The 25,399-nt window shown below is 38.6% G+C and overlaps 1 protein-coding gene across 1 annotated transcript in view; it reads right to left on the bottom strand.

Moving 5' to 3' along the window:
* C2CD6 (C2 calcium dependent domain containing 6) overlaps positions 1 to 19,890 on the bottom strand; it is a 147,125-nt gene extending 127,235 nt beyond the window's left edge. The window contains exon 1 of the mRNA XM_029934066.1: positions 19,597 to 19,890. Coding sequence (XP_029789926.1) covers positions 19,597 to 19,743 — 147 coding nt within the window. The 5' untranslated portion in view covers positions 19,744 to 19,890. The remainder of the gene's footprint in view (positions 1 to 19,596) is intronic.
* Between the last annotated feature and the right edge of the window lie 5,509 nt (positions 19,891 to 25,399).

Raw genomic sequence — 25,399 nt, 5'->3', positions numbered from 1 at the left:
GCAGAGGCACTGTAACAAAGGGAACTCCAAACCACAGGATACTGCAAAGGCCGTGGGAAGGGAAAACACTGAGGAACCTAGAACAGATCCTTGTTCTTAAGCACTAAAAAAAAACTGCAGCTTAAAAGAGCAACGAGTATATCAAAGTGATAACAAAGCCCAGACCACAGCAGTGTCCAGACATGATAATGGACAGGTCTAGTTGTTACAGAAAGCTTGCAATCTCCATAAGTTCTTGGTCCACAAGACCACACCAGCCCCAAATGCACTGGGCTGCAGGAAAAAAAACCCCACAAAACACAAAAAAAAAAACAAAAACAAAAATGCAGAATTTAGAAAAGCCAAGGGGCTTTGGGAATGCTCCCTCCCCTCCCACCTTAAAAGTCCACACCAGAGAAGGGTCTGGGCGCCATAACTAGGAGATTCTGATGCCATAACTGGCAGTTCAACTTGTCACAGTGAGCTTATGACCTCAGCAAGGCCAGGGTCTGCAAGCCCACCTGAGCCATGACTATACTGTGACCCAGAAAAAAAAAAAAAAAAAAAAACAACGAACCAAGGAGTTGTGGGGATAATCTCTCCCTCTCCCCCTTAAAAGTCCAGATGGATATAAGGTTAGTCAGGTTGTTTATTTAGGACCTTTCTTGCTTCCTGAGATAGGCCTGAATCACAATGTATTTTCCTCTTAGGACTGTCTTTGCTGCATCCCAAAGGTATTGGGCTGTCATGTTTTTATTTTCATTTGCTTCCATGTATTTTTAAATTTCTTTTTTAATTTTCTTTTTTTTTTCTTACTTTTTATTTATTATTGAGAGACAGAGAAACAGAGCATGAGCATGGGAGGGGCAGAGAGATGGGGATACACAGAATCCAAAACAGGCTCTAGGCTCTGAGCTGTCAGCACAGAGCCCAACACAGGGCTTGAACTCACAAAGCACAAGATCATGACCTGAGCCAAAGTCAGATGCTTAACCGACTGAGCCACCCAGGTACCCCTCTTTTTTAATTTTCTGATTAACCTATTCATTTCTTAGTAAGATGTTCTTTAATCTCCATGTATTTGAGGACTTTTCAAATTTTTTCTTGTGGCTGATTTCAAGATTCATACCATTGCCTTCTGAAAATATGCATGGTATGATCTCAATATTTTTGTATTTTTTGAAGGATATGACCCAATATGTGGTCTATTCTGAAGAATGTCCCATGGGCACTCTAGAAGAATATGTATTCTGCTGCTTTAGTATGAAATGTTCTGAATATATCTGTTAAGTCCATCTGGTCCAATGTGTCATTCAGAGCAAACAGCAGCTCTGCTTTTTTCTGCTTAATTTTTGCTTGATTTTCTGCTTAAATGATGTGTCCACTGCTGTAAGTAGAGTATTAAAATCTCCCACAATTATGGTATTATTATCAATAAGTTTGCTTATGTTTGTGATTAATTGATTTACTTTGAGTTCTTCCAAGTTGGGGACATAAATATTTCCATAAATATTTACAATTGTTAGCTGTTCTTCATGGATATACCCCCTATGATACAATGACCTTCTTCATCTCTGGTTAGTCTTTGTTTTAAAATCTAGCATGTCTGATGTAAGTATGGCTACTCTGGCTTTCTTCTAATGTCCATTAGCATGACAGATGGTTTTCCATCCCTCACTTTCAATCTGCAGGTATCCTCGGGTCTAAAATGAATCTCCTATAGGCAGCATATAGATGGATCTTGTCTTAAAGGAGCTACAAAAGGAGCAGCAAATAAAATCCAAAAGAAGGGATATAATAAAGAGCAGAAATAAATGATATAGAATCCAAAAGAAGAAAAAAACCCAGTAGAATAGATCAGTGAAACTAAGAGCTGGTTTGTAGAATAAAAAACACATTTGATAAAACCCTAGCCACACTATTCAAAAAGAGAGAGGACCCAAATAGATAAGATCACGAATGAAAGAAGAGAGATCACACCAGCACCACAGAAATACAATTATTAGAGAATAGTATGAAAAGTTATATACCAACAAACCGACTATCTGGACAAATTAGACAGATTCCTAGACACTCACACACTACTAAAACTCAAACAGAAACAGAAAATTTGAACAGACCCATGACTAGCAAAGAAATTAAATTAGTTATCAAAAATCTCCCAATAAGAGAGTCCTGCAACAGATTGTTTCCCAGGGGAATTCTACCAGACATTTAAAGCAGAGTTAATACCTAATGTCCTCAAACCGTTCCAAAAAACAGAAATGTAAGAAAAGCTTCCAAACTCATTCCATCAAGCCAGAATTAACTTGATTTCAAAACCAAAGACACCACTAAAAAGGAGAATTACAGGCCAATATCCCTGATGAACATGGAAGCAAAAATACTCAACAAGATACTAGCAATTTGTATTCAACAATACATTAAAAGAATTATTCACCATGATCAAGTGGGATTCATTCCTGGGCTGCAGGACTGGTTCAATATTCACAAATCAATGTGACAGATCACATTAATAAAAGAAAGGATAAGAACCATATGATCCTTTCAACAGGTGCGGGAAAAGCATTTGATAATATACAGCATCTTTTTTTGATAAAAACCCTCAACAAAGTAGGGATAGAAGGAATTTACCTTAACATAAAACCCATATATTAAAAGCCTATAGCTAAAAGCCGAGAGCTTTCCCCGTGAGATCAGGAAGACAGACACAGGGATACCCAATCTCACCACTGTTGTTCAACATAGTACTGGAAGTCCTAGCCTCGGCAATCAGACAATAAAAAAAAATAAAAGGCATCCAAATTGGCAAGGAAGAAGTCAAACTTTCACTCTTTGCAGATAACATGATAGTCTATACAGAAAACCCAAAAGGCTCCACCAAAAAATTTCTAGAGTTGACACAGGAATTCAGCAAAGTCGCAGGATATAATATCAATGTACGAAGTCGCAGGATATAATATTGATGTATAATATCAATCAATAGGCTGCATTTCTATATACCAATAATGAAGGGGCAGCCAGAGATATCTAGGAATTGATCCCATTTACAACTGCATCAAAAACCATAAGATACCTAGGAATAAACCTAAGCAAAGAGGTAAAACACCTGTATGCTGAAAACTATAAAAAGTTTATGAAAGAAACTGAACACACAAAGAAAGGCAAAAACATTCCATGCGCATGGTCTGGAAGAACAAGTATTGTTAAAATGTCCATGCTACCTACTCAAAGCAATCTACGCATTCAAAGCAAATCCTATTAAGATAACACCAGCATTCTTCACAGAGCTAGAATAAACCATTCTATTTTTTTTTTTAGAACAAACCATTCTAAAACTTGTATGAAACCACAAGACCTCAACTAGTCAAAATAATGTTGAAAAAGAAAGCAAACCTTGAGGTATCACAATCCCAGACTTTAAGCTGTATTACAAAGCTGTAATCATCAATATGATATAGTACTGGCATGAAAGCAGACACAGAGATCAATGGAATAGAGAGCGCAGAAATGGGCCCACAAATGTATGACCAATTAATCTTCAACAAAGCAGAAAAGAGTACCCAATGGAAAAAAAGGCAATTGCTTTCAGCAAATGGTGCTGGGAGAATTGGACAGTGACATACAGAATAATTAAACTGGACCACTTTCTTACAACATACACAAAAATAAATTCGAAATGGATGAAAGACCTAACTATGAAACAGGAAACCATAAAAATCCTACAGGAGAAGTCAGGTAGCAATATCTTCTTACTTCACATGTTTCTGAAGCCAAGGAAAAGAAAAGCAAAAATGAACCACTGGGAACCTTATCAAGATAAAAAAGCTTCTACACATCAAAGTAAACAATCAAACTAAAAGGCAACCTACAGAATGGGAGAAGATATGTGCAAATGACATATAGGATAAAATGTTAGTATCCAAAATCGATAAAGAACTTACCAAACTCAACACCCAAAAAATAAATAATCCAGTGAAGAAATACACAGGAGACATGAATAGACATCCAGACGGCTAACAGACAAATGAAAAGATGCTCAAAATCACTCATCATCAAAATCGCAAATCAACCACCTCACACCGGTCAGAGTGCCTAAATTAGCAATTCAGGAAATGAGACATTGGTGAGGATATGGAGAAAGGGGAACCTCTTTGCACTGCTGGTGGGAATGCAAACTGGTGCAGCCATTCTAGAAAACAGTGTGGAGGCTCCTCAAACTAAAAATAGAATGACTCTACAACCCAACAATTGTACTACTAGGCTTTTACCCAAATGATACAAAAATGTTGATTCAAAGGGGCACAATGTTTATAGCAATGCTATTAACAATTGTGGAGGGCCGCCAAGTTTTCTGTCTGCCTCAGGCAAGGATTATCACTCCGTTGAGTGAGCCAGTAAACAAGATTTGCATCTGGAGGCTGGAGATTGCCATTTCCTGGTCAAAATAACTTTGGCGACTGTCTTGCTGAGCTAGATGTGAGTGGCCAAGGCACACAAAAGATCAAAACCGTATTCAGTGTTACTTCTCCATCCCCCAAGATCGCTGAGGCAAAGTCGGGGCGCTTCTTTGATATGCATCCGACTCTGTAGCCTGCGTAGGTCAGCTCGCCTTGTCTTCCCCCCCTGAAGACTATATAAAGAACAGTTCTTTGAATAAACGCTCTCTTTCGCCTGATCGGAGAACCGTGAGTTCTGCCTTTACTCTCTGTGTCTCCCTCTCCTGCCCCCTTTTTCTCTCCCTCCCTCAGGAGAAGGACCCGCGACGATTCTCCGCCCGGCCGGTCGGGGCTGACGAAACAGGTACCGCTGATCACCAGGGACAAGCGCCCCGGCCTTCGGGTTAGGACAAACAATAGCCAAATTATATAAAGAGCCAAAATGTCCACCAACTGATGAGTGGATAAAAAAAGATGTGGCATATAAATACAATGGAACGCCATTTGGCAATGAAAAAGAATAAAATCTTGCCTTTTGCAACAACGTGGATGGAACTGAAGGGTATTATGCTAAGTGAAATAAGTCAGTCAGAGCAAGACAGATATCATATGATTTCCCTCAAATGTGGAATTTGAGAACCTCAACAGATGAACACAGTGGAAGGGAAGGAAAGAAAATAAAAACTGAGAGAGGGCAAACCATAAGAAATTCTTAAATACAGAGAACTGAGGGTTGCTGGAGGGGAGGTAGGTGAGGGGATGGGTTAAATGGGTGATGGGCATTAATGAGAGCTGGGTGTCCTACGTAAGAGATGAATCACTGGGTTCTACTCCTGAAGCAAAGACTACACTGTATGTTAACTTACTTGAATTTAAAAAAAAAAAAAGAAAAAAAAAGACCAGACCAGAACATGGTTTGGCTCACAATGAGCTCACAACCTCAGTGAACCCAGAATCTATAAGACCACACCAGCCTCTATGGTGCTGGGGCACAGAAAATAAGCTACGTGTATAAATTTTATTTAATTTTTTAAACTTTTAAAATTTGTCTTATTTTAATTTTTGTTTTTAGTTTTCATTTATTTCTTTTATTTTTTTCTTCTTTTTGTAAAAGAAACAGTTTCAAACAGTAACTAGCACATATTACCGTACATCCTGCCAGCCAGCAAGTCACCAAGCACACACAGTCTACATAGGGACATCATACGCAAAAATTTCCTTCAAGTTTAAGAGAAGTAGTCTTTCTGCCTAATCCATATAAACAAGAGAGTCAAGCAAAATCAACAGAAAAAAATATGTTCCAAAAGAAAGAACAGGAAAAAAGAAAAAAAATGAAACAGAGATAAGCAATACGCCTGATAACGAATTTAAAGTAATGACTGTAAACACATTCACTGGGCTGGAGCAAAGAAGGAAGAACTCAGTGAGCCTGCCAAAATAGAGATAGAAAATACTAAAAAGAACCAATGAGAGTTGAAGAATACAACAAATGAAATTAAAAAAAACACACACTAGAGGGAATCAACAGAACATAAAATGCAAGAGAAGTTCAGTGATCTGGACAAAAGGGTAATGGAAAACACACAAGCTGAAGAGCAAAAAGGAAAAAAACTTTTTAAAAAATGAAGATTGATTAAGAGATCTCTTGGACAACATCAAGCAAACAAGCATTTATAGGAGTCCCAGAAAAACAAGGAGAGAGAAAGGTGTAAAAAATTACTAGAGGAAATAACAACCGAAAAATTCCCTAACCTAGCAATGGAAATAGACATCCAAGTCCAAGAAGCACAGAGAGTTCCAAACAAGATGAACACAAGGAGGTCCATCCCACAGAATACAATACTTAAAATGACAAATATTCAGGAAGATCATGGAGTAGGAGGACCGTGGGCTCACGCTGTTCCATGCACACACCTAGATGACACCCACGTCAGTATAAATAAGCAGAAAATGACCAAAGACTGGCAGATCAGATTTTTCAGAGTTAATTGTAGAGAGGAGGCCAAATCAAGAATGGTAGATGGGCAGAAACACAGTTAAGAACCAAACTGATTCATAAGACTGACTACAGCAGGGAGGGACAGAGCAGGCATGGAGGAGGAGGAGGAGCAAACCCACACCCGGCACCCCAGGCATGGGGGACCTGACTGGGAAGATGAATCCCTGTAACATTTAACACTGAAACAAGACGGGTTTAACTTTGGAAATGTTTATAATCAGTGAGGTTTAACATAGGAAACATTAAAAATGAGCAGGCGTGGCTCTGTGACAGCCCAAGGGCTATAGAAACGGGGTCTCTGGCATTAAAAAGACAGTATGACGAAAACCTCACCAAGTTATAGCACAGAAGCAGCAGTTTCTGAGGTACCTGGGTTATACAGGAAGATTTCTTTGCTGGTCTCAGAGCCTGTGCAGAAAAGGTAGGTTTCTTTGTGAAACTTATCCAAAAACAAAATTGCTGGCACCATTTCTTTCCCCTCTCAGCAGTATAGACGCACTGACACTTGTGGAAAGCAGCCCAAACACTTCCCACCAAGCTTGGTAACAGTGCACCCAGTCCCCACTTTCTCCTGCAGATCTGCCCCATCCAACCATCTCCACTAGACAGGAGTTCATCCAGGGAGGTGCCAAAAGTATGGCATTGTTTAAGCAGCCCCGTAGCCAGCACCACTCTAAAGTAACTCCTGCCCTGGGGAAAGCAGATAACCACACACACCAGTGACCCCCACACTGTGGCCCTAACCTGGGGGTACATATATAATCTGACTGCTGGCCTCAACTACCAACAAAAATCTCACAGGGGGCAGCACGCAGAGAAATGCTGGTAGTTCAGGGTCACTGTACCCCCCAACAGACAAACTGGAGGCAGACATCTAATCTGACTGTAGGTCCTGCCTACCAATAAAAGCCTTCCAGGAGACAATGCAGGGAGAGTGTCCTGACATTCACTGTGATTACAGTGCTAACAAACAGGCTGAGTGTAGGCATCTGGTCTGACCCAACTGAAGCCCAAGGTGACCCCAGACTGGCCCATTACAGCACAGGGACCAAACCTTGCCCACAACAACAAGGCCACTGCAGATAACTGGACCCAAGGCAAACAGAGCACAACCACAACAGCACAGAATACACAGTACACTGAGGAAATATCCCTGAAGTGCCTGATTCTGGTGAACAGGAGATAGTGCACTATAGGGCACTACAGGTCTTCCTCTTCATAAGGGCATTATTTGAATAGCTGACTTTCTTAACATATAGAAACAGACACAGAGAGGCTGACAAAATTAGGAGACAGAGGGATATGCCTCAAATTAAAAACAGTAAGAGAGCCAAATGACACAGAGACAAGTAATATGCCTGATAGAGAATTTAATGTAATGATCATTAAGATACTCACTGGACTTGAGAAAAAAGTGGAGAACCTCAGTGAGAACTTCAGGAAAGAGATATAAAACATAAAAAGGAATGAATCAGAGATGAAGAACACAGTACCTCAAATAAAAATACACTAAAAGAGAGTAAGTTGTAGACTAGAGAAAGCAAATGAACAGATCAGTGAGCTGGAAGATGGAATAATGAAAAGCAATCAAACTGATTAGGAGAAAGAAAAAATATTAATTAAAAATTAGACTGGATTAAGTGAACTCAATGACACCAGCAAGTGTAAAAACATTTTCATTATAGTGATCAAGAAGGAGAAGAGGGAAAAAAGGGAACAGAAATTTATTTGAAGAAATAATAGCTGAGAACTTCCCAAATCTGGGGAAGAAAATAGATATTCAGATCCAGCAGGCACGAGAGGTCCACACCGAGACATAGAGTAATTAAAGTAGCAAAAAGTAGACATAAAGAGAGAAATTTTAAAGCAGCACTAGAAAACAGTTAGTACAAAGGAAATCATTTAAGTCTATCAGATAGCTCATTTTCAGCAGAAATTTTGCCGGCCAGAAGGGACTAGCGTGATACATTCAAAGTAATAAAACAAACAAAAAGTACCAAGAGTACTTTATCCTGCAAGGTTATCATTCAGAATAGAAGGATAGAATTCCCAGATGAACAAAAATTAAAGAAATTCATCACCACAAAGCTAGCCTTACAAGAAATGTTAGAGGGGACTCTTTGAGTGGAAATAAAAGACCAGAAGCAGGAGTAAGAAAAGTAGAAGGTACAGAGTATAAAATTAGGTATATCTGTAAAAGTCAGTAAAGAGATTAATAAAATAAAAAGATTAAGCAATGACACTATACATCTAAAATGTGGGGGTTGGGGAGAGGAGAGTAAAAATGTAGTGCTTTCAAAATGGGTTCAAACGTAAGTGGATACCAACTTAAAAAAGACTGTTACATGCACAAGATGTTATATATAAACCTAATGGTAATCACAAATCAAAAAGCTGTGATATACAAAAATTTTTTTAAAAAGAACTTCAGGTATATCACTAAAGAAATCATGAAAAAAGCAAACCATAAAAGAAACCATGAAAGCACACCATGGAAGAAGAGAGCAAGAGAAGAAAGGAAAAGAACTACAAAATAACCAAAAAAAACCCAAACCCAAAATGGCAATATGTACATATCTATCAATAATTACTTTGAATATAAATAGACTAAACTCTCTAATCAAAAGATATAGGGTGACAGAATGAATAAAAAAGTAAGACCTATATGCTGCCTACAAAAGACTCCTTTCAGACCTAAAGGCACAAGCATATTGAAAGTGAGGGATGGGAAAACACTGACCTTACAAATGAAGATGAAAAGAAATGCCAAAATAGACTTTAAAATAAAGACTATAACAAGAGAGAAATGTCACTACATAATCATTAAGGGAACAAGAAGATATAACAATTGTACATATTTATGCATCCAAATACATAAGGCACCTATTAACAAACATAAGGAAGTAATTATTATTATTATAATAAGAGGAGGGGACATCAACACTCTACTTATATCAATGAATAGATCATCCAAACAGAAGATCAATAAGGAAACAGTGGTTTTTAATGATACACTGGACCAAACGGACCTAACAGACATATTCGGAACATGCTATCAAGAGAACAAATTGAGGGTTGACAGAGGGAGGTGCATGGGGAATGGACTGGATGGGTGATGGGTATTAAGGAAGGCACTTATGATGAGCACTGGGTGTTTACATAAGTGATGGATCACTGAATTCTACTCCTGAAACCAATATTGCACTTCATGTTAACTAGAATTTAAATAAAAATTAGAAAAGAAAAAAAAAACCCACGCTGTCCTAAAACAGCAGAATACACATTCTTTTCAAGTGCACATGAAACTTTCTCCAAAATGGATACCATGTTAGGGGACAAATCAAGTATCAACAATTTTAAAAAAAGACTTAAGTCATACCATGCATCTTTTCAGACCACAATGCTATGAAACTAGAAATTAACAACAAGACAGACTCTGGAAAGAACAGGAATACATGGTGCTTAACTAATATGCTACTAAACAATGAATGGGTCAATCAAGAAATCAAAGAGGAGACCAGAAAACAAATGGAGACGAGTGAAAATGGAAACACAATAGTCCAAAATCTTTGGAATGTAGTTAAAACTATTAAAAGTTCATAGCAATATTGGTCTAACTCAAAAAAGAAGAAAAATATCAAATAAACAACCTAACCTTACAGTGACCAGAGTTAGAAAAAGAGGAACAAAGCCAAAAATGAGTTCAAGAAAGGAAATAATAAAGATTAGAGCAGAAATAAATAAAAACTAAAAGCTAAAAAAATAAATAAATAAAACAAGGAAAAAAAGATCAATGACATGAGGAACTAGTTCTTTGAAAGAGTCAACAAAATTGATAAACCTTTAGCCAGACTCAACAACAAAAGAAAAAAAGAAAAGACTCAAATAAACAAAATTAGAAATGAAAGAGGAGAAATATCAATCAAAACCACAGAAATAGAAGATTGTAAGAAAATACTATTAAACATTCAATGCCAACAAATAGGCAATCTAGAGAAAATAAATTCCTAGACACATATAACCACTCAAAACTGAACCAGAAAGAAATAAAAAAGTTAAATAGACCAATTATCAGCAATGAAATTGAATCAAAAAAAACAAAAGTCTCCCAAACAAATGAAAGTCCAGAACCAGATAACTTCACAGGTGAGTTCTATCAAACTTTTCTTTTTAATTTTTATTTTTGAGAGAGAGGGGAACAGAGGATACAAAGGGGACTCTGGGCTGACAGTAGCGAGCCAAATATGGGGCTCACACTCATAAACACAGATCATGACTTAAACTGAAGTCAGATGCTCAACTGACTGAGCCACCCAAGTTCAATTATTTAGAGATGAGTTAATATCTATCTTTTCAGACTATTCCCCCCAAAAAATAGAAGAACAAGGAAAACTTCCAAATTCATTCCATGAGACCAACATTACCCTAATACCAAAACCAGATAAAGACACTACAGAAGAGAGGGAGAGAGGGAGAGGGAGAACTATAATGTAGTATCTCTGATGAACACAGATGCAAAATTCTCAACAAAATATTAGCAGGGCGCCTGGGTGGCTCAGTCAGTTGAGCATCCGACTTCAGCTCAGGTCATGATCTCACAGTTCTTTTTTTTTTTTTAATTTTTTTTTTAATGTTTTTTATTTCTGAGAGACAGAGAGAGGCAGCTCGAGCAGGGGAGGGCCAGAGAGAGAGGGAGACACAGAATGCAAAGCAGGCTCCAGGCTCTGAACTGTCAGCACAGAGCCCGACACAGGGCTCAAACCCACGAACCGTGAGATCATGACCTGAGCCCAAGCCGGACACTTAACCGACTGAGCCACCCAGGCGCCCCTTGATCTCACGGTTCTTGAGCTCAAGTCCTGCATTAGGCTCTGTGCTGACAGCTCAGAGCCTGAAATCTGCTTTGGATTCTGTGTCTCCCTCTCTCTCTCTGTCCCTCCCCTGCTCATGCTCTGTCTCTCTCTTTCAAAAATATATAAACATTAAAAATTTTTTAAAAATATATTAACAAACTAAAGTCAGCAATACATTTAAAAAATTAAATAATTGATCATTTTATTTAAAAATTAATAAATCTGGGAGATTTACTCCTAGGACATAAGGGTGGTTCAATATTCATAAAATAATTAATGTGCTACATCACATAAACAAGTGAAAGGATAAAAACCATATGATTTTCTGAATAAATGCAGAAAAACACATTTGATAAAGTACAATATCCATTTGTGATTTAAAAAAACCTTAACAAAGTAGGTTCAAAGAAACATACATCAACATAGTTAAGGCCACGAACAACTAACTGAGAGCTTTTTCATTAACATGCAGAACAAAACATAGATTCCACTCTCACCACTTTTGTTCAACAGAGTCTGGACATCCCAGCCAGAGCAATCCGATGAGAAAAAGAAATAAGACGGGGTGCCTGGGTGGCTGAGTCGGTTGGGTGTCCGACTTTGGCTCAAGTCATGATCTTGCGGTTTGTGAGTTCGAGCCCTGCATTGGGCTCTGTGCTGACAGCTCAGAGCCTGGAGCCTGCTTCAGATCCTGTGTCTCCCTCTCTGTGCCCCTCCCCCATTTGTGCTCTGTGTCTCAAAAATAAGTAAATACAACATATTTTTTAAGAAAAAGAAATAAGATTAGTAAGGAAGAAGTAAAATGTTCAATATTTGCAAATGACCTCAAGTCTCCACCAAAAAACTACTAGAACTGATAAATGAATTCAGTAAGGTCACAGGATACAAAATCAAGGTATAGATATCTGTTGTATTTCTAGACACTAATAATAAAGCAGCAGAAATAGATATTAAGAAAACAATTCCACTTAGAATTGCACCAAAAATAATTTCAAAATACCTAGGAATAAGGCTCCTGGGTGGCTCAGTCAGTTAGGCATCCAACTTCAGCTCAGGTCATGATCTCATGGTTTGTGGGTTTGAGCTCCGCATTGGGCTCTGTGCTGACAACTAGCTCAGAGCCTGGAGCCTGTCTTTGAATTCTGTGTCTCCCTCTCTCTCTGACCACCCCCCCTGCCCGCTCACACTGTCTCTCTCTCTCTCTCTCTCTCTCTCTCTCTCTCTCTCTCTCAAAACTAAATAAAACATTTTTTAAAAATTTAAAAAAACATACCTAGGAATAAATTTAACCAAAGAGGTAAAAGGCTTGTACTCTTGAAAACTATAATACAGTCATGAAAGAAATTGAAGATGACATAAATGTAAAGATATTTCATGCTCATGGACTGAGGGAACAAATATTTTTAAAATGTACATACTACTCAAAGCAATCTACAGATTTAATGCAATGTTTATCAAAATACCAACACATTTTTCACAGAACTAGGACAAATAATCTACAAATTTGTGTGGAACCACAAAGACCGCAACTAGTTAAAGTGATCTTGAAAAAGAAAAACAAAGCTGGAGGTATCACAATTCTAGATCACAAGTTATACTACAAGTCTGTAATAATCAAAACAGTATGACACTGGCATAAAAACAGACATATAGATCAACAGAACAGAGAGTCATGAAATAAACTCATGATTATATGGTCAATTAATCTTCGACAAAGCAGGCAAGAATATGCAATGGAAAAAATGACAGTCTCTACAATAAACGGTGCTGGGAAAAATGGATAGCCACATGAAAAAAGAATGTAACTGGACCACTTTCTTTTACTATACATAAAAGCACACTCAAAAGGGATTAAGAAACTAAATGTGCCACCTGAAACCATAAAAGTTCTAGAAGAGAGTACAGGCAGTCATTTCTCTGACATTGGTTGTAGCAACCAATAGGTCTCCTGAAGGCAAGGGAAAGAAAACCAAAAATAAGCTATTGAGACGATAGCAAAATAAAAAGCACAGCAAAAACAAACAAAACCAACCAACAAAAAGACAACCTACTGAATGGGAGAAGATATTTGCAAATAACATATCTGATAAAGGGTTAGCATCCAACATAAAGAACTCATGCAACTCAACAACACTGAAAACAAGCAATCTGATGTACAAAATGGGCAGAGGACCTGAATAGGCATTTCTCAAAAGAAGACATACACATGGCTAACAGATACATGAAAAGATGCTCAACATCATTCATCATCAGGGAAATGCAAAACAAACCACAATTAGGTATCACCTTATATCTGTCAGAATGGCTAAAATGAAAAACAGAAGGAACAAGTATTGGTGAGTATGTGGAAAAAAAGGAACCTTCATGTACTGTTGCTGGGAATGCACACCGGTGCAGCCATTGTGGAAAACAGTATGGAGGGTCCTCAAAGAATTCAAAATAGAATTACCCTGGGACACCTGGTGGCGCAGTCAGTTAAGCGGCCAACTTCAGCTCAGGTCATGAACTCATGGTTCGTGGGTTCGAGTCCCGTGTCGGGCTCTGTGCTGACAGCTCAGAGCCTAGAGCCTGCTTCAGATTCTGTGTCTGCCTCTTCCTCTGCCCCCACCCCTGCTCATGCCTTGTCTCTCAAAAATAAATAAATGTTTTAAAAAGTTTAAAAAATAGAATTACCCTATGATAAGCAATTGCACTACTGGGTTTTTGCTGAAAGACAACAAAACCATTAATAGAAAAGATATATGCACCCCTGTGTTTATTACAGTATTACTTATGATAGTCAAGATATGGAAGCAACCTAAGTGTCAATCCACAGATGAATGGCTAAAGATGAGGTATATACATAGAGTGGAACATCATACATCCAGAAAAAAAGGGATTGTGCCATTTGAGACAACATGGATATACCTAGAAGGTATACATGGTAAGTGAAATAAGCCAGTCAGAGAAAGAAAAACACATGGTTCTACTCATAAGGGAAATCTAATAAAAAGAATAAACCAAAAAAAGCAGTCATAAGACCTATAAGTACAGAGAACAAACTGATGGTGGCCAGAGAGGAGGAGGGGAAGCTTGGACAAAATGGGAGAAGGGAGAGAGAGATATAAGCTTCCAGTTATGGAATGAATAAGTCACAGGAATAAAAGGCACAGCCTACACTATGACTGTAACAACAATGTAACAGCGTAGATGATAACTACACTTGCAGTGAACATAGCATAATGTAGAACCTTGCCATATCACTAAGTTGTACACCTGAAATTAATGTAACATTGTGTTCAAGTATACTAAAAAAAAGTTTAAACAGAATTTAAATTGAACTAAACACACACACACACACACACACACACACACACACAAACAAGAAATAACAAGAAGGAAATAGCCACTGAAATACACAAGACTTAAAAATCACACAAGATGACTTTACAGACCTGCAAATATATTTAAAATCTAAATGAAATACATAATTTCCTAAGGAAATACAACTTAACAGAATTTACCCTATCAGTGGTAAACAGCTTAAATAGACCAATTTCCATAAAAGAAAAAGAGAAAGTTAGGAAGAAATTACCACCACACACACACACACAAAAAAAAGGCACCAGGGCCAGGATGTTTTACAGGGAATTCTATCAAACCTTCAAAGAACAGACATCCCATGGCCCCACAGATTGTCCCACTGAATATTAAAGAGAACTTTCTATTTCTATGAAACAAGCATAACACCATACCTAACTGACAGAATTACAGACAAATATCACTTATAACTTGATATAAAAAGACCAAATAGTAACAACCAAAATTGAGCACCACATTAAGAAAACAATATGCAATAACCAAGTGGGATTTCTTCCAAGAATGCAAGGCAGAAATATCAGGAAACCCATTAATACAATATACCACATCATAAATCTAAGGAGAAAAATTATATGATTATTTCCATACATGCTTAAATGGCCTCTGACAAAATTCAACATTCTCAAAAATGGGAATTAAGCAAGTCTTGAAGCCAGTGTTTCATTTGGTACAGAAACACTAGAAGCACTTTTACTAAGAGCAGGAACAGAGCAAGGCTGCTTGCTATCACATCACTCCAACATCTTACTGGTGGCATGAGACAAAGCAGTTAGAGAGATCAACTAATGGCAAACAAACTGGAAAAAAAAAAAAAGTAAAATTATCTCTATTTGAAGATGATCTGATTGTGTATCTAAAATCCAGAACAACACTAGCTAAAATGTTTAAAAAATTCAATAAGGTAGCAGGTTATGAAATTAACATACAGAAATCAATAGCCTTAATAAACATAAAAAATAAGGGATGTGGTGCAGAAAAAGCCCCACCGTAGGAATAATCTTAACAAAAACCGTCCAAAACTCCTAAAAGGAAACCTTTAAAACACTTCTGAAAGATACATAAATAGATCTAAGTGAAGGGAAAGGCATCTCTTACCTCATATATAGGACAAGTCAACATCATAAAGATATCAGTTTTAACTAACGTCAATTTAACGCAATTCTTATAAAAGAATACAAGCTTCTTTATTGAGATAAGCCAATGGATAATAAAGTGTTTTTTAAAAGCTGGAATATTCAGGATACCATTAGAAAAAGAAAAAGAAAAGAAAATAGTATAGGGGCACTGGGTGGCTCAGTCAGTTGGACAGCTGACAGTGCAGGTCATGATGTGGTCTGTGAGTTTGCGCCGTGACAGCTCAGAGCCTGGAGCCTGCATTAGATTCCGTGTTTCCCTCGCTGTCTGCTCCTCCCCTGCTTGTTCTCTCTCTCTCTCTCTCTCTCTCTCTCTCTCTCTCTCTCTCTCCTCTCAAAAATAAACAAATATTTAAAAAATTTTAATAAAATAGTGTGGTCCTGGTACATGATCTGTTAAACAGACCAGTGGAACAAAAAGTCCAGAAAAAAAAAATCAAACGTATATGTTCACTTAATATAAAGGTGACATCTCAAATCACTGTGGCAAAGATGATTTTTTTCTCTGAATAAACGGTTTAAGGGCATCTACTTTGACAGAAATAAATTAAATCCATTCCTCATACCATACAATCCAAATAAATCAGGGATTTTTTTTAATGTTTATTTTTATTTTTGAGGGAGAGAGTGAAAGAGAGAGACAGAACGTGAGCAGGGGAGGGGCAGAGAGAGAGGAGAGAGAGAAGAGAAAGAGAGAGAGAGAGAGAGAGAGAGAAGACACAGGATCCAAAGCAGGCTCCAGGCTCTGCGCTGTCAGCAGGCTTTGAGCTGTCAGCACGGAGGCCAACGCGAGGCTTGAACTCATGAACCACGAGAAAATGACCTGAGCTGAATTCGGTGTTCAACTGACGGAGCAACTCAGGCACCCCAAAATAAATCAGGGATTTAAATATAAAATGATAAAATCAAGGAATAAATGTAAACATGATACACAAGCACTAGAAGGTAACAGGTAAATCCCTTTACAACCGAGGTGTATGTAAACAGTTTTTAACTAAGACCCACAATTCAGATGTAATAAAAGACTGATAAACTTGACCTCATAAAATTGAGAACCTTTTTACATAGCAAAAAGTACCATAAACAGTCAAAATACCGCTGTTGAATTGTGAGAAAATATTTGTAACATACCACAGATGAAGATCTAATATCCTTAATAAAGAACTTTTGAAAAGTGGAGGAGGAAAAGAACAAAATTCTCTTAGGAAAATAACTTGCACAGAAAATTCACACACACAAAAATTTAAGAGACCTTAAACATATAAAAAAAGATAATCTACGGCTTCATTTCACATCACTCTCCCTCTCATTCTCTATGTTCTGTGACCATTCCAAACTACCTGTCTGCAGAAACCTCACACTTGTTTACTCCCTTATGCTCCCTCCAACAACTCTTTAAATGATAGTCTCTTCAGGTGTTCACTTAAAAGCCAAATCCTTACAGAGATATTCTCTGATCCCCTGTCCAAAGTACTATCTTTCTCCACCACAATTATTTTATTTCACAGTGCCCTTCTATTTCCTGAGAATGCAGCATAATCTGTAACTGTCTCTACAAATTGAAAATTAGCTTCCTCAAAAAAGGTGCTTTGCCTGTCTTGTTCACCATTGCATCTCTCAGGGTCTAACACAAAACTTGGCACACATATTATTCAAAGCATAGGTTTAACAAAAGTCAAATAATGAGAGGTTAGGTAGTAGCATCTAGTTTGCTCTCAGCAGTGAATTAACAAAGTTTAAAGAATTGACATTAATGTGCAGTGTACACAATCCACATTTTTACCAAAGTCAGAAACTGCAATATCTCTCAACTGGAGCACTTTCTCTAGTTACTCCTTCCAATTCCCTTAATAATTTATATTTAATAAGCTTTCTTTTAATCTTACTGAGATCTCCAGTCATTTACCCCTCCTTTTACTTTCATTGGTTCATGAAACTCTTCTGGCTTTGTTTGATTTCTTCTCTAGCATACTCCCTCAATCTACAACGCCCACACCAATGCCTATGCTTCTCCTCAATCTGTATTATTTTCAAATGTGAATCTTAAGAACCACTGGAGTAGTTTAAAATTTGAACATATTCTTGGGGCCTCAACCTTCTGATTCAGTAGGTCTAAGATGGAGGCCCAAGAATCTATATTTTAATAAGCATCCCAGAAGATATGGATACCAGTGATCCAAGAATAAAATATACATTGGTCTGGAGGAAGAGATGCCTTTCTTCCTGTCCAAGAAGGATACCTCTTTCTGTGCACTAGAGACGATATTTTTCCATTCCCTCAGACATTTTACTTTCTTAGAGGCCATACTTTTCCATTTCTTCAGAGATTTTACTTTACAGTACTCATTGCCTACGTTGTTTAATCTCTCCTGAAATCCTAATAGTCAAACAATTTTTCAATAAAGTATATCTGATCCATGTCATCCCCCTCCTTAAAACTCACCAGCTTTTCCTGTCTCCTGTACCCATGGTTCTCAACTTTGAATATTCATGAATTGAAATGTATTCTAAGCATTATCTGCAAACTTGTGTTTTCCAAAATGGATGCCAAGAGGATGTGAAATACATGAGAGAAACATTTGCTTCCAAGTTTTAAAAAAATGAATCTTGCACAAAAAATGCTAAACATATTTATAGAGCTGTTCTTATTACCCTATGATAATCTGCTTTCAAAAAAATCATGTACCATAAAACACCAAGAAATCAGAAAGACTACCTGTTGCCCAAATATATAATGTCTCATCTGTGTACTGATACACAGGCAGCATTTATTAAACAGAGCCATCCATTCCATGTTCAATGGCCTCCATTATGTATCTTAAAGCTATAATAATTTTAATAACATATACTTGCCTTACCCTAAATGTATTGTATAATAAACATCTGTAGTACATAAATTCATTACTCATTCCTCTGGATCTGTGTCTGAAAAGAATTCATTTATGTGGTCATTATAACTAAATCCAAGTGCACCTTTCATTTCCTAGGCTCTTTTTGTTGTTTTGTCAAAATATTAAAGTATTCTATGGTCAAGTAATTTTGGGAAACCAAACCTGGGTAAACAGTATATCCTGCATACAGGCACACTATTCTTTTCTGAATGTTTGTAGATACTGTTGTACCTATAAGTAAATTAAAAACACCACTGCATGGTAGCTTTTTGCCATTACAGATTTTTCCAGTTAGTAAAGAGCCGGTTACTTTAGAGTGAGGAACTTTGGTTGGGGGGGGTGTCTGGGGGACTCCATTGGTTAAGCATCCAACTTTTGGTTTCTTGAAACTCAAGAGTTTCACACATTTCAAATACAAATTAATCTTTTTCATTAAGAACAGGAGGCCAATAATTCACTTTGTAGACGTGATGCAGATTTGCTCCTACAGGTTCATCTGTAAGAACCTCAAGAATTGAAAACAAAGGTAACTAAAGTTTCTGGAGTTTAGCCTTTTGACTATATAAATGAAATCCCCATGATGTGTGATGACCCCATCACTAACGTCAATGACTGCAGCAGCTGACACTCATTGACTCTGTGCTTTGCAGTGTTAAGCACTTTGCATCATCATTTCCCCCGGATTTTCATACAGCCCTACATGTAAGGGAGGCTGTCATAATTACTATCTAACTTGTCTTAATTTAATAGTTAACAAAACGAGACTCTGGCAAGTTAAATAATTATCAACTTCCTACAAATAAGCGCTTCCTCAGGTATTCACACCTTCCAACTTAGGGCACTTCTCCCTCCCATCTGCATGCACGGACCCCTCTGTCCTTCCCTACCCAGTCCTCTAGGTGGTCAGGTAGGGGACAGGCTTCCAGCCGGGCCCCCACTCACATTCAGCAGCCAGTACCCCATGCGTTCCTTGTTCTCTTCCTTGGGCAGAACACCGGTCTTAGGCTCCTGGGAGTTACGAGGCGGAGAAACCGCCAACCCTTTGTTGTCCATGGTTTCCACGTTGGCCTGACGACTCTTCAGAAGCATAGGGCCTGTGTACAGGGAATGGACCCACCCGCCGTGGTTAGCAGCAGCGTTGGAAACCTTAGCCAACTCTAGAGTCGGCTCCACTCCCCCATGCTGGGCGGGGCGGGTCTGCGCCTAACCGCCTGCCTGCTACTGCGCAGGCGCAGCCTACCTGGCCCGTTCTCCCCCCCCCCCCCCCCCCCCCCCCCCCCCCCCCCCCCCCCCCCCCCCCCCCCCCCCCCCCCGCGCATGCGTACATACCCTGTAACCGCACGTTTCCCTGATAGAGCGGGCTTTAGGAGAGTGTGAGCTTCAACAGCCTGAAGGGTCAGGTGCAAGCACTTACCTTATAAGGAGTCTAGCATGCTGGTGGACTACAAGGTTCCTTAGCAGTATGATTGAACACCATAGTTCATTTTCTTATCTGCCCCTCAAACCATTAAAAGCCTCCTTTCCTAAACCAGTTACTTCTGGGAAATTTACAATATCAATAACCACTTCCTTACACTATCCCCTGAGCTCCAGTTGTTATGTTTCCAGCGGTCTACTTGGACGTCTTTACTATCCCATACACTCTAAACACCCGTTAAGATTCTTCTTCCCTCCTAGACCTATAGTATGTTCCAAATTCATTTAATGTAACAATATCATAACCACAAAAGCTTAAAATCTCAGTCAGATTTTTTAATTCTAACCTTAACATTAGAGCCCCACTGTTCCTCTTTATGGCACCTAGTATAAGACACCTCACATACACAACTGCAATGGTTTACCCATGGATCTCCCAGCCTGCTGTCATCCACCCTTTACACTTCCTCAGTATTAATGCAGTTTGCCTTTAAAAACAAAACCAAAAAATAAAAAACAACACCAGAAATTTTCAGAGCTTTTTTGTTAGACATAAATTTGAATTCCTTAATATAGAAAGCAAGGGCATTCAAAATGCACTCTGCTACCTCAGGATCCTTATTTATTGTTATTCTACTTGGGATCTAGTTTGGTTTTATTCAAGGGCCAGCTCAAACTTCAGCTTTCAGTTCAATCTTATAACCCCATGCACATATTCTCAAAGCAGAATTAGCTGTTGTTTCTAAGCTACAGCTCGGCATATCACTACTAGTGGGCTCGCACTAATAGAATTAGTTAATTCTCAAAAGCTAGAGTTCTATGGAAGCAGAAACCTGATTCTCATCTTGAAGTCCTCAGAGCTCACAGTGCAAAAGCCTAAAGCTCTTGATTCACGTTTGTTGTCATTTGGGGTCTATGCTGGGCGATGCTTAATTACTGTGCCAATGAGACTTGCTGCCCACCAGCACACTCTGACTTCTTTAGGGTTCATGTAATAATGCAACATAAAATGTATCTAACCTGGGGCACCAGGATGGCTCAGTTAATTAACCACCCAGCTCTTGGTTTCGACTCAAGTCATGATCTTCTGGTATGTGAATGAGCGCCCTGCATCAGGATCTGTGCTGACAGTGCAGAGCAGACTTGGAATTCTCTTTCCCACTCTGTGTCTGCCCCTTCCCTGCTGGCAGTCTCATGCGTTTGCTGGCTCTCTCTCTCAAAATCAATAAATAAACTTAAAAAGTATACGTCTAACTTAAATCTAAACAACCTGTTGACCTAACTTTCAGTCTACAGGAAATTCAAGAGATAGAGAACAAATTGAATGATGCTATTAGGAAAACATCAAATGAATGCAAAATGTAGGCGGGACATTCTAAAACAAAATGGTTTGGATTCTTGTTAAAAAAATGTAAAGAGGAAACAAAGTTACAGCCACGCCAGAAAACAGTTTGGCAATTTCTTAAAAAAAATATAAACTTCACATGTAACTACCATGCAACCTAGCAATAGCACTCCTGGGCATTTCACATTCACACAAAAACCCACACACAAATGTTCATAGCAGCTTTATTCATAATAGCAAAAAAATGAAATCAACTCAGATGTTTTCAACAGGTAAATGATTAAACAAACACCTATCTTGGAATACAACTTAGCGACGAAAAGAAGTGAATACACAACTTGGATGACATTCCTGGGCAGAAAAAAGCTAATCCCAAAACATTACATACTGTATGACAAAATGTCTTGAAATGACAAAAGTTTATAAGTAGAAGACAGATTAATGGTTGCCAGGGGTTAGAGTTAGAGGTGCAGAGATGGGGAAATAATTGTGGTTATAAAAGGGCAGCAATGAAAGACTCCTGTGGTTTTTGAAACTGTTTAGTACCTTTTAAAATTTTTTAATGTTTATTTTTTGTTTTTGAGAGAGAGACAGAGTGAGAGTCAGGGAGAGGCAGAGAGAGAGAGAGGAGAGAGAGAGAGAGAGAGAGAGAGAGAGAGAGAGAGAGAGAATCTGAAGCAGGCTTCTGGCTCTGAGCTTCAGCATGGAGCCTGACACAGGGTTTGAACTCACAAACCATGAGATCATGACCTGAGCCAAAGTTGGAAGCTCAACTGACTGAGCCAGCAAGCAACCTAGAACTGTTCAGTATCTTGACTGTGGTAATAGATACACAAACCTACACTATTGGTAACATTATATTAATACACACACACACACCAGTACAAGTAAAACAAGGAAAATTTGAGTAAGATCAGTGGGTTTTATCAATGTCAATATTCTGGATATGATCTCATACTACAGTTTTGTAAAATGTTATTCAGAGACACTGGCAAAGTGTACAAAGGATTTCTCTGTACTGTATCTCAAGTATGCACGAATCTACATTTATCTCAGGAAATTTTTCAATTAAAAATGTCATGGGGGAGGGAAAAAATGTAAGAAGACTATAAAAACTAAAAGATAAAACAAATGAAATGTGCAAACCTTGACTACATCATGCGAGACAACTGGGGAAATTTGAGAATACACTATTTTCCAGCTATTTCAATGAGACTGTGCTATGGAAACAAATGTTCTTATTTTTGGAGAATGCATGTTTACATATTCTGGTGAAGTAGCATGATGTTAGCAACTTACTTTCAAAAGATTTAGCAAGAAAATGAGAGTGTATAAAGAAAACAAATGAGCAAATGTGGCAAACTTTTAACAATTATTAAATCCAGGTTGATCTACATTATAGTTGCTACTATTACACTAGTCTTTCAATATTTTTACATTTGATAGTTTCCAAATAAAAAGCTCTCAGAGCTCACTCGTTCATCCGGTCTTTTCCTCGTCTCCCACCTCCACCAGTAGAAATCCCCTCCATCCTATTAAGGACATGCCCACTTGCAACTTTACCCACAATACTTTCCTAGATTCTCTAACTCCTATGCCTGTCTATGACTTCTGACTAGATTATGGGCCTCTAGAAAGCAGGTACTATGTTTTATCCATTTTCTCATTTTTTTTGTTCATTCACAAATCTAGCAATTTGATTGAAATCACATCATCTATCACAATTCAAGTTTTATATTTTCTAATAGATTACAGGTGGCATATGTAGGCCAGAGGTCCCAAGTGCTGGTGGTCTACTAGCTATATCACAATCACCTGGGCATCTTTTTCTAAAAACCAGTTTTCCAGACACCACCTCAGACCTACTGAATCTGAATCTCTGGAGATGGGCCTAGGAGTCTGTTTTGTTCTGCTCGTGGGGAGTGGGGAGAGGCTGATATTAATTACTAAGTATTTTGCACTCAAAAAAGTAACAAAAGTCTCACTGGGGATCTTGCCTATTGACACCTCGGAAGCTCCACTAAGCCACTCTACCCACACTTGATGCAGGGTGAAAGGTGAGAAAAGAGGACTTTGAGCCAAATTTGGAGAAATATATTAGCAGTGAACTTCCTCCAAGTTTCCCAATCATCATGGCCAAAGGTTTTTTTGATAGACTTGTACAGGTCCACCAGCGCTCAGGAAATATTTACTTGCTGAGGTGCCTGGGAAATTTGAAGTCCAGGTCATACTTCCCAGACCTGAAGAATTTAAAAGCAACTGTGCCCATGCCAGTTACACTACTATCGATCTAGTCAGCTTTCTGAATTGCATTCCATAGCAGCTCTGGGGCTTCTTTATTCTCTAGGATGTTAGGAGCTAAACTCCCTTCAACCTTGTATTAACTTTCTATTGCTGCCGTAACAAACTACCACAAATTTAGCAGATTAAATAACACACATGTGCTATCTTCACATTCTGTATGTCAGAAATCTGACATGGGTGTCACTGGGCTAAAACTGAGGTGTCCGCGGGGTTTAATTCCTTCGTAGAGGTTCTAGGGGAAGATCTGTTTTGTTGCTCATTGGGATATTGGCAAAATTCAGTTCCTTAAAGATGTAGGATTGAATCCACATCCATTTACTGGAGGGCTGTCAACCAAGGGTCATTCTCAGCTTCTTGAGCTCACCCGTGTTCATTGGCGTGTGGCCCCCCTCCTCCTTCAAAATGGACAACATAACTCTATGCCCCTGTTCCATTGTCATCTTGCTCTCTGACCACATACAGGAAGGGTTCTCTGCTTTTAAGGACTCATGTGATTACACTGGGCCCAAACAGATACTCCAGGACAATTTCTCTATTTCAGGGTTAAGCAACCTTCATCACATCTGCAAAATCTCTTTTGCGAATGTAAGGTTCCAGGAGCAAGAGATGACCATCTTTGGGGGATATTATTCAGCCTACTACAATCCCCTACACTGGTTTTCTCATAGTTCCTTGATTTTTTGTTGTTGTTGTTGTTGTTCAGATGTGGCAAGCTTTAGAGCTAATGAACAACTTGTCTGAAGTTTGCTGACAGGGAGGATCACGGACTCCTGCCCCACCAGCCTGTCGCCAGCCTAACCATCCCTGATCACAGCAGAAGCTGGAACTAGAAGGAGGACTTCAGAATTGCCAGCAAACTCACAATTGTGTGTCAGCACAATGAATCCCCTTTTCAGCAGCTCTAGTCTCTGAGGCAGCAAGGTATTTCTAGTAGGGTGCTCGTACCAAATTTAGACCTCTTCTTAGAGCCATCCACCCTAGTCAATTGGTCAGTGCTCCTCTGTTCCACAACATTCAGTTGCTTGCTAATCAAGGCAGGCCCAACGGTTTGACTGATGTGCTTTATAGCCTTTGAAGTATGTCCTCCTGTGGAGAGTCTGTCTTATCATTGTCTTGAGCTCTAGGGTCTCACACCAGTGGAGGCGCCACAGAATACAGCTCCGAAGAGACCTTTTCCATGCAGGACACATCTCAAGAGTAGGTGTTTCTTCAAGAGCCAGAGATCTCTCTGACAGAGAGCTTGAGAAAAGGCATCGTGATTTCTCCTCGTATTTCTTGTTGCACAAAAGACGAGGCAGAGGAAAGGGCACTGAAGAGGTGAGCTGAGTTAGCTCAGCAAGGTCACAGGTCTCTCATTTATCCCCCTGAGTTCTTGTTCCACTCAGCTTCCTGTTTGCTACATGTTGTTTTGAAGCTCCCTAAAAGGCTCTGAAGTGTAAGCAGAAATGGGAAAACCGGTATGGGCTTTTAAAGGAAAGTAAACTTTTAGTTATAAAACATTTTTATTGAAGTATAATTAATATATGGTATTATATTAAGTTTCAGGTGTACAATCTAATGATGCAACAATTCTATACATTACTCAGTGCTTGGTTATCTTCTGTCACCAAACATTTTTACAATTTTATTGACTGTGTTCCCTCTGCTGTACTTCTCATCCCTGTGACTTACTTTGTAACT

This window comes from Suricata suricatta, chromosome 3 (assembly GCF_006229205.1).
Source record: "Suricata suricatta isolate VVHF042 chromosome 3, meerkat_22Aug2017_6uvM2_HiC, whole genome shotgun sequence".
NCBI lineage: Eukaryota > Metazoa > Chordata > Mammalia > Carnivora > Herpestidae > Suricata > Suricata suricatta.
This window is presented reverse-complemented; position numbering and strand designations above follow the sequence as displayed.